We start from the raw sequence: 10,329 nt of genomic DNA, 5'->3' as shown, positions 1-10,329 counted from the left end.
TTAATTGTTAAATTGTAAGTTTTTTCTTATTCTTGTTGTCCACAATATTGTACTATGTTTAATAAAGTTCCCCTGAGGAAGGCAGCAACCCCTGCCGAAACGTCGGGAAAAGTTAATGTAACAACCTTGTTTCATTGCCACGATCAAAGTGACCAAAAAAGCCGAAGGAAAACCTAATTTTTCCTATACACATAAGTATATATTCATTGGTCAATACATTATCTTTTAAATTTTGATTATAGTTAATACCCTTGTAGTTTGGATTTGGGTTATTATGATTAAAAGGAGGTTTAATATGTACAGGATTTTTAGGTACAAAGTTGTTTTTGTTTGAATAATATTTTTGATTAAGAATGAAGTTTTTACTATTATTTTTTGGTGTTTCGACCAATTTGCTAATTGTTACTTAATTTTTTTATCTACAAAACCTGCTTGGGTTGGCTCGTGTAAAGCTGTTTGAAGATTAAGAGGCTTAAGTGCGAAGAGTACTGTTCTCATATGTACTGGTAACTTTTTTTTAAATGTATTGAGAGCTGTTTTATTATTATGTTCTATTTCAGAACTTTTAAATTCTTGAACAGTTTTCTGGTTTAGTTCGAAGAGGCTTTTTTGGATATAGTTATAAAATGTTATAACATTTCCCTTGTACACTAGTTGCCTTAATTCATCGTACAACTGGAAAGAGGATTTGAATCTTCCAAAATGTGTAACTAAATAATCTTTTATTTATATCCAAGTATTTAAGTGTGCATGTATTTCTATACATCTTTTTGCTTTTCCTATTAATTTACTTTTTAATATGTTTATACAAATTGTCTGACTTTGGTTGTCGTATTTGTTTAGTGTTGGAGTGATTCCATCCACATTCGTTATAAATGTGTATAGATTCCCACGTCGTCCGTCGAATGTATTTAGTTTCTCTATATATTTTAGGGGGTCGAGTTGTAGAGACATTTTGATAATATTTTTATTTATTTTTTCAAATATAGTAGGCACTGTATCTAATTTAATATATGATAAATCTGTTTCTAATATATCACTAGATTCACTTAATTTAAGCTTAAAATTATTTTTACAATCGTTATTTTTTTTTTGTTGCTTTTTGGATCCTGTGTTTCTTCTTCTGAAGCTTCGTTTGTTTACTTTGATTTGGCTCCTTCTTCGAAAATCTTCTGATAGGGATTTGGCTCCTTCTTCGAAAATCTTCTGTTGATAAAACTCATTTGTTGTTGTTACCATATACGTTGGTATGAGTCACTAACTAATTGATTTGGTTTAGATTTATAAAGTGTTCTAATAACTTGTAAATTCACTGAATCTTGTTTTGAGAGCCACTGAATTGCAATTGTGCCGTTCACTTTCTAAAAAGTATACCGTTTATTATTTCGCGATGCTCTTTTGCGTAGAGTTTTCAAAGCGAGTATATTTTCGACTACGCCAATAATATAAATATAAGTAATTTATGTAAAAGATTTTTAAAAAAAGGAATTAAGGAGCGGAGCTCTTGATTCCTGTGTCTTTATTATTTGAGTATTACTTTAGAACTGACTTATGCTATCGCAGATAGCTAGTCTTTTTCATAATTTATCTTTTGTGCATGAATCGCTTTGTCAGCGCTTTGTTTCTTTAATCTTTATCTTAGAATATTAGTTAAGTCTTTATTTATGAATATTGATTTGATTGTAATAGCAGGAAATGATATCATATGCATATTCGATAAAGGAATATGAATATGATTTAATTTCTTTTGTTGAGAATACAATGCAGAGATTAAAAACAGTTTTTGTTGCATTCTGCGGTTATAACCTATTTTTTTTCCAGAACAAAAAGAGAATTCTTGTGCACGATTTAAAAAAAAAAATTTGATCAAGGGTTACATGCAATTGTTGACCAAAGGCATTAAATTGCTATAAAAGAACCGAAAGGTATGATCATTAATTGAATATACTTGTGCTTTAGTAATTACATTCAATTGTAGGATTGGTGGTGCATTTAGTTGTTACATAATTACAAAAAAAGCGCCTCAGGAATAAAACCTTTTCTTTGTGAGACCATCGATAAGTCTTTGATGAAGTCAGAATGAGGAAAGTGGTATCGCTCATTTGTTCTTTATTTGGAGTCTGAAGAAATTATCGATTCAGTTAAAAAAAATAAGCTTTTGCATCTTGGAGGACCGCAATTGCAAGATATCATTTTTAATATCTCTGGAGTATTGGTCAATTGTGCTACTACTGAGGACGATATTGCTTCTGAAGATGTATTCAAGGTGTTGGTAAAAAAGCTAAACGAATATTTTTCTCCAAAGAGAAATTCGACGTTTAAAAGACATTTGTTTAGAACTCTGAAGCCGGATGATGGGGAGAACTTCAATGAGTTTCTCTTGCGGGTACGCAATCATTCAGCTAAATGCTCTTTTGTTGAAACAAACCAAGAGATTTGTAAAATAAATATGAAAGATAAAGTTATAGACGCATGGGCTTCTAGAGATTTAAAGAAACGATTATTAGAAACGGAACACTCTTGACTCTCTTATGACCTACTGAAAGGTGCTCAGTTCATATCACATCTAGATGCCAAGAATGCATATCATCAATTACCCATAAAATTATTATTTGGAGTAAATTTAGCTCCTGAGATATTCCAAAAGATAATTTAAAATATCTTGGCTCCCTTTCAAAATGCACTGAATCATTTGGATGATATAATTTTTTTGGACTCACTGAGGAGGAACATGACAGAGAATTAAGGTAAGTGTTGAAAATTTTTTAAGATATAAATGTTTCTCTCAACAGGACAAGTGCAGTTTCAAAGTTGATCAACTGAAGTTCTTGGGCCATGTTCTAACTACGAAATTAGTGCAGACCCCAACAAAGTTAAAACGATCTTGGAATTTCGGTCTCCAAACACAAAAGAAGAAACAAGAAGTTTTATTTGTCATGTCACTTATGACATACAACTGAACCGTTATGGAAGCTTATCAAAAAAGACATTCGATTTATCTGGGGTGAGAAAGAGGAATATGCATTCAAGCGTTTAAAAGAGTCATTAGCGAAAATACCGATTCTGTCTTATTTTAATCCCAACAACCGTACTCGTTTAGTTCCTGATGCAAGCCATGTCGCTTTAGGAGCAGTTTCACAATAGTTTCATAATGAATGTAAGTAATTTAAGTAATTTCGTTTGCTACAAAAAGTCTATCTGCTGTGGAAAGGAGATATTCTCAGACTGAAAAAGAGAGTTTGGCGTTGGTATGGGCAGTTGAACATTTGTATTATTACCTTGCAGGAAAAAAACCTGAACTTGTAACGGATCACAAACCTTTAGTGGCTACGAGTATATTTAAGCCTACCTCGAAACCTCCTGCTAGAATCGAAAGATGGGTTCTACGACTTTAAATTTAAGGTAATCTTTGAAGCAGGAAAATTGAATTTTGCAGATTCATTGTCAAGATTGTGCAAGATTGAGGATACGGATTCTGTCGACAGGTATTGTGATTGTGAGTACAATGTATATACACTGATATGTAATGTGGTACCACTTGCACTTACAATAAGTGAAGTTGTCAAAGAAAACGCAAATGATCAAGAGATTATGGAAGCGGTAGGAAATATAAAGAAAAACGATTGGACAGCCAGTAGTCAAAATAAGTTGTTTCCATTTGGATTTGAACTTTGTACTTTGGGAAACATTTTGCTTCGTGGGTCCAGGCTTGTCATACGAAAATCACTACGATCTAGAGTATTGGAACTGGGTCACGAAGGACATCCAGGAGAGACAGCAATGAAGCGGAGACTGCGGTTAAAGGTCTGGTGGCCATTAATAGACAGGGAAGTTTGTATAGATTTATTGGGTCCATTACTAAATTACGATTTTGCTTTTGTTATCATTGATTATTAGTCGAGGTACCATTAGACATAGTTTGTAAAAAAATTACATCTCCAGAAATAATTGGTAATTTGGAATAAATTTTCTGTAGATTGGGATATCCTAGTTCTATAAAAGCAGATAATGGTCGACAATTTATGAGTAGTGAATATAAGAGCTTTTGTAACAAGAACAACATTGATCTGATAACTTCACCTCCTTACTGGCCGCAGGCCAATGTCAAAGTTGAAAATTTGAATAAATCTATTTTGAAGCGACTGCAAATAGCTCATGGCAGAGGGGCGGACTACTGAAGAGAAGTACAGAAATTTACTCTTATGTACAACGTGACACCACATGGCACAACGGGTAAATTGCCTTCAGAGCTTCTTTTAAATAGGACTCATAGAGACAAAATTCCATTTGTACAAGATATAAGTGAAACTATTTTAGATTCAGAGGCTAGAGATTTAGACAAGATTAACAAACAAAAAGGAAAGGAGAGAGGGGAAAGAGTTCGTGGTGCCAAGGAAGCGGATATTTTCAATGGTGATAAAGTCTTACTTTGTAATTTAATTCCCCAAAATAAACAGCTTTCGATTCAACTAAATTCAAGGTGACGATCGGAATTTAAACGACGTAGTATTACAAGGAAATGATGGCAGAACTTTTAGGCGAAATGTAAACTATGTGAAGAAAATACCATTGCTGGATCAGACTGAAATCAAAACAACAAATAATGAAGATAATTTGGAGCAGTCAATCAATGAATCCAACAATGATGTTGAAGAGACCACCGAACCGAGTAATAAGGGGTTCAAGCTGAAGCTTACAAATATAGGAGGCATGTGGCGACCTTGTCAGTAGGAGTTACACTGTATCATATTCATTAAAGTTGCAAAGCATTTAATTGTCATTGAAGAAATAAAAAATAAGTTTTAGTTTTGTTTTGATTATGGAATAGTTCTGTTGTGTTATTTAGAATTGGAAAATACAGGTTATTACAGAATGCATTTGCTATGGAAAAATTCAAAACTGAAATTTGAAAACGTTACTTTTAAATTTCCAGATTTCACAAAAATATAAAATATAAAATCAATTTAATAAAATTTTCTGCTAACAAATCTAAAACACATACAATTAAAGGCATTGTATGTGTATACCTCCTATACATTGATAGGTATGAATAAAATTAATCTCAGGTAACATTGGCAACGACTGATTTTTGTTTACATTTGAGTAATTTATTTTATTTATTTATTTCAATATTTTTATACTTCCAGTCGCTCTTAGATTCCACACTTAATTTTCGTACAGACAGCGCCCCAATGGTCCGCTTTCCATAACAAAATTGTGTGTTTCATGATAGTACTATTCAAATTAATATACAAAGCTCAAGGCTGTTAGCTGTATCTTGTTCGCATTTCAAGTTTCTAGGCAAAGCTTGTGCTATGCAATTAGTGAACTAAGCAGATAGATTTTAAATCCAGGAAAGGTACTTAGGCTGGCAGTTAAACATATTTTAAGATGAATGCCAAATTGGAATATAGAAGGGGTAGCAGTACGGAGTTAGCTGGTTTCTTTGATGCAGACTAGGCTAGAGATGTCAACAAAAGGTGATCCATAACTAAATATGTTTTCTTAATTCAACATGCAGCACTATCATGGAGTTATAAGAAGCAACAAACGGTGTCGCCTTATCATCAACTAAGTCAAAATAGATTTCTTTAGCTTTATTTACTCAAGAAGGTCTTTGTTGTTTTAATTGTTACCATTAACGTACTAAGCATATAGACGTTCGACTTTTTTAGAGAGATAATATTACAAGCCATAACCGAACTAGGATGGCTGGTGATGCTCTAAAAAAGGAGCTTGAAACAAGAAAGCACATATATTGTTCAATTAAAATGGGCCTTCAATTGTGTATGTACTTACTCACATTTTTTTTGTTTAATATCAATTTTAAATTAAACTTATGACGTATTTTGTTCATACATGATATAAATATAATCTTATTAACTAAATTGTCGAGTTTTTGATTTCCAAAATAGAGAGCAAACAAAATTTAAATAGTATATTATTGAAGCAATTACTTTCTTTTTCTTTTTTAAAACTATTACTTAAAAGAAAAAAATTACATGATATATTATTGAAGGAAACATTTTCTTTAACTTTTTTTTAAACTAATTCAATTTAAATCGTACCTTGTTTCAAACCTTCTTAAAACTAAAACTGAAACCATCTGGTGTCCGATTAAGTGAAAGCTTTCCTGGTGGTTGAAATTGCCGAGGACTTGGAGTATGTGGTTGATACTGCTGGGGTTGATATTGTTGTGGCTGATGTTGATAATTTTGATAGTTAGATGGTTGCTGTACATATGATGGTCTTTGACTAAAGTTTTCGCTGTTATAGTGTTCATAACTTCCGTTATCATAGTCATTACTTCCCCTAGGTGCTTGATAGTTGTTATTACGGGGTTGAAATTGTGGCTGTGGTTGGCCCGCAGCTTGCGCGGTTTGTAGTAAACCAAGGGGTGGAACTGGTAAATGATCACCAATTGGTTGAAATCTTAAAATACAAGTTTTGTTTATGTCACACATTTCTGCAAATTAAATTAATTAGAGCAATACAAACAATAATAAAGCAATCAAAACCAAGCATCTACTGTTTTAACCGTTACAAATATGCCATACTCTATTTAAATTGTGTAATTTGACTCTAAAATATGGAAGTTGCAAAATATCTATTAAAATGTACCCGTTCTTTCCAGCAGTATAAGAAATAGTACGACGCTGCCCAGTTGGATCTACATAGCTGTAACTTCCATGGCGTGTTCCATCGGAATCTGTTTCTTCCTTAAAATTTATTCCATCTTCTTGACTGTATGCAGCTCCAAATTTTCCATCTCCTGATAAGTATCTCTGTTCACTTACTATAGCTACAGGTTTTCGATATTCTTGACTAATCGTGAATGTCACAAGAGCTGATATAATTGCCTAAGGAAATTATAAAAATAATATTATGACAGAAAATTTTAAACATAATGTGTAAATGAAAAACACACTCACAAGTTTAAACATTTTGGATTGAAATAAACTGCTTACACTCTCCTTTCTTATAAGCCTCTATTTAATGCCAAATAGATGTTTTCCAGCAGCCAATCTAACCCAACTGTCCGTAGCAGTGTCAACACAATTACTTTTATACAGCAGAACGGAAAAACCTTGGAAAGTCAATAATTTGTTTACATAAATTAGAAATAAACCCAAACAAGAAACCGGTCAAGTATTTGATGTAGAAGTGCACCCGTACATACATTTTGTAGCATTACATAAAAGTAAAGCATTCGCCACATTAACCCGGAATAAATGGAAGTTGATTCATAAACTAAGCCATAACAAATGCTATTATTAAGAATGTAACATTCTTATATATATAACAAAAACGAATTCGCATACAAAAATAGTTTTTTTTTAATTTTACGGATCACTATTGAATTGCGGTTAAGGTATGAAATCATGTCTAAAATTTAAGCTAGATAAAACATTTTATAAGTTTCGTTCTAAAATGATCGTTACCTAAATACTTTTTGAATTCTTGTGATAGGGTAAACGACCTGATTTTTTATGGACAATGAGTATTTAAAATATATTTTTGTTTGAAAATGATTTGATGCAGTTGCTTAAAATTTCTCAAGATAAATGTCTTATCTTAATTTGTTAAACAAATATTCCTGTGTACGGATGTACATACATATGTACATTAATGATCCTATTATTAGTCAGCATATGCAAAATAAGAAAACTTGTAAAAGTTCTCTTCGACGTAAAGTTACTTTACAACTTCTTTAAAAGCTTAGAGGGAGCGGTTCTGTTTTGGCATGTATGGTGGCTATGAAGGTTATATGACGGCCGGTATGTACGTTGACATTTTGCATATTAATTAATATGTGAGTGTTGAAAAAATTGATGGTAGAAATTCATTTGTCTTTCAATGATACAATGATCCTAGGCGCACTGCCTTAAAAATCTTATACCAATTGTAATTGAAATAAATTTGAATACATTCATGCAATTAACTATTAATTTAAGGTACCCAAAAAATACATAATTTCTTAAATTTGAAAGGTCTAATAAAAGTGCAAGAACCATAATTGACAACACTTTTTTTATAATTGCACTTATTATTTTGTTTCGAAGCTACAAAAACATAAAGTGTAATAGGTTGTGTTTTGACAGTTGATATTTTTTCCAATCGATGCTTTTCACCTAAAATAAAATGAAAATTTTGCTACTCCCATCTTTAGAATAAACCACTTCGTTTAGAAAAATATAGTTATGCATACATAACTTTTTTTTTATTATTAATTTAATAATAAAAAAAATATTCATCATTTTCTTGAATTTTCAGCATTGACATTAGAAAGATGTACGAAGGATGTGTTCTATATTGTTTTGATATATATATGTACATACTTTATAAATGAAAAAAGTTGAATTTTATTTATGCTTGGAATTGATCAGTTGCAACATTATTAAAATAAAAAGAATTTTGAATTGGTATCACGAATTTGTGGCAAAACTAATAATTGTGTCGCAAGCTTTAACCAATTATTACTTAAAAAAATTTTTGTTCTTTAAATGTAGATGAATTGAAGGGCTCAAATGCTGCAAAATTTTAGGAAGAATTATGAAAAGCACAACTACTCGGAGTCAGACATCTTAAAAAAGTAAGTTTTATGAAAGTGATGCCAACAGCAATTGTATTAAAATATATATTATATAAATGCAGTGAATACACATTACAAAAAGGCAATTGGGTGCAACCCACACTGATAACATCACATCCCATCGATTTGTCTAAAACTTTAACTTAAGATTAATAACAATAATTTATTTAAGAAAATTTCCCAATATCCAAACATATCTATGAATGAGGATAAAAGTTGAAATGACAATCAAGAACACAAAGACAAACAAAATATCCTTAGTTTTAAATGAAAATCCCTAAGAACAAAACCACATCTACATAACCAAGAAAAAATAGATCAAGCGAACTCCGAAAAACTATAAGATATAAAATAATGAAAGACACTCCCGGATTTAATAAAGCATTATAAATAATACAATTAGATGAACAAAATCAATCAAATAAGCAAAAACATATTTAAGTAAAAACCAAGCATGGATGACAAGTATGAAGGACCAAAACACAGCTGTTATAAAGAATGGAAAAGATTTCAATGAAAACGAAACTAAATTGTTTGAAAAAGTGTTCACCTCGACTTAAGTGTCACAGAAGAAGGTACAATAGACAACATAGATTCAATGCCTACACAAACCGTAATGTTCAACAAACAAACTATAGAAATGACCATATACGACCTGAAGAAACACAAATGCAGTAGTAATGACGGAATACCATCAGAAATGCTAATTTATAGAAAATCTCCGTATCCAACATTTTAACAAACATATTTAACGAAATAGTGCCAACAAAACAAATCCCTGAACAATGCAAAAAAGCATCGATATCAATAATACATACAAAGGAAAATAATTTAATTTAATTTAATTAAATTTAATTTAATTAAAAATTAAAAAATTAAATTATTTATTATATAAATTATATAAATTACATATTATATAAATTATCATTTAAATTAAAAATTAAATTAAATTAAATTATATTAAATTAAATTAAATTAAATTAAATTAAATTAAAATAAATTCAATTCAATTAAATTAAATTAAATTAAATTAAATTAAATTAAATTAAATTAAATTAAATTAAATTAAATTAAATTAAATTAAATTAAATTAAATTAAATTAAATTAATTAAATTAAATTAAATTAAATTAAATTAAATTAAATTAAATTAAATTAAATTAAATTAAATTAAATTAAATTAAATTAAATTAAATTAAATTGAATTAAATTAAATTAAATTAAATAAAAAAAAATTGAAAATATTTAAATTAAGTTCAATTTAATTCAATTCCATTTTATTTAATTAAATTAAATTAAATTCAATTAAATTAAATTGAATTCAATTATATTAAATTAAATTAAATTAAATTAAATTAAATTAAATTAAATTAAATTAAATTAAATTAAATTGAATTAAATTAAATTAAATTAAATTAAATTAAATTAAATTAAATTAAATTAAATTAAATTAAAATTAAATTAAATATAAATTAAATTAAATTAAATTAAATTAAATTAAATTAAATTAAATTAAATTAAATTAAATTAAATTAAATTAAATTAAATTAAATTAAATTAAATTAAATTAAATTAAATTAAATTAAATTAAATTAAATTAAATTAAATTAAATTAAATTAAATTAAATTAAATTAAATTAAACTAAATTAAATTAAATTAAATTAAATTAAATTAAATTAAATTAAATTAAATTAAATTAAATTAAATTAAATTAAATTAAATCAAATTAAATTAAA

At 28.9% G+C, this 10,329-nt stretch overlaps 2 protein-coding genes across 2 annotated transcripts; one reads left to right on the top strand and one right to left on the bottom strand.

Moving 5' to 3' along the window:
• The first annotated feature begins 3,894 nt into the window (after positions 1 to 3,894).
• Positions 3,895 to 4,972, top strand: LOC129940739 (uncharacterized). The gene is made up of 2 exons (XM_056049181.1): positions 3,895 to 4,413; positions 4,481 to 4,972. The coding sequence occupies exons 1-2, from the start codon at positions 4,203 to 4,205 to the stop codon at positions 4,729 to 4,731; spliced, it is 462 nt and encodes a 153-aa protein (XP_055905156.1). The 5' UTR covers positions 3,895 to 4,202; the 3' UTR covers positions 4,732 to 4,972.
• A 962-nt stretch (positions 4,973 to 5,934) lies between these two features.
• On the bottom strand, positions 5,935 to 7,086 carry LOC129940738 (endocuticle structural glycoprotein SgAbd-2). The gene is made up of 3 exons (XM_056049180.1): positions 6,933 to 7,086; positions 6,622 to 6,860; positions 5,935 to 6,432 (listed from the first exon to the last, which is right to left on the bottom strand). Exons 1-3 carry the CDS (start codon positions 6,942 to 6,944, stop codon positions 6,075 to 6,077), a joined length of 609 nt encoding a protein of 202 aa, XP_055905155.1. The 5' UTR covers positions 6,945 to 7,086; the 3' UTR covers positions 5,935 to 6,074.
• Positions 7,087 to 10,329: the final 3,243 nt, after the last annotated feature.

Source organism: Eupeodes corollae, chromosome 1, assembly GCF_945859685.1.
Source record: "Eupeodes corollae chromosome 1, idEupCoro1.1, whole genome shotgun sequence".
Classification (NCBI taxonomy): domain Eukaryota; kingdom Metazoa; phylum Arthropoda; class Insecta; order Diptera; family Syrphidae; genus Eupeodes; species Eupeodes corollae.
This window is presented reverse-complemented; position numbering and strand designations above follow the sequence as displayed.

Coding starts and splice junctions, on each gene's coding strand:
- LOC129940739 (XM_056049181.1), top strand. CDS start 4,203: ATGTACAACGTGACACCACATGGCACAACGGGTAAATTGCCTTCAGAG. Junction 4,414..4,480: donor GGAAGCGGATATTTTCAATG/GTGATAAAGTCT, acceptor ACTAAATTCAAG/GTGACGATCGGAATTTAAAC.
- LOC129940738 (XM_056049180.1), bottom strand. Junction 6,433..6,621: donor TATACTGCTGGAAAGAACGG/GTACATTTTAAT, acceptor TTGTATTTTAAG/ATTTCAACCAATTGGTGATC.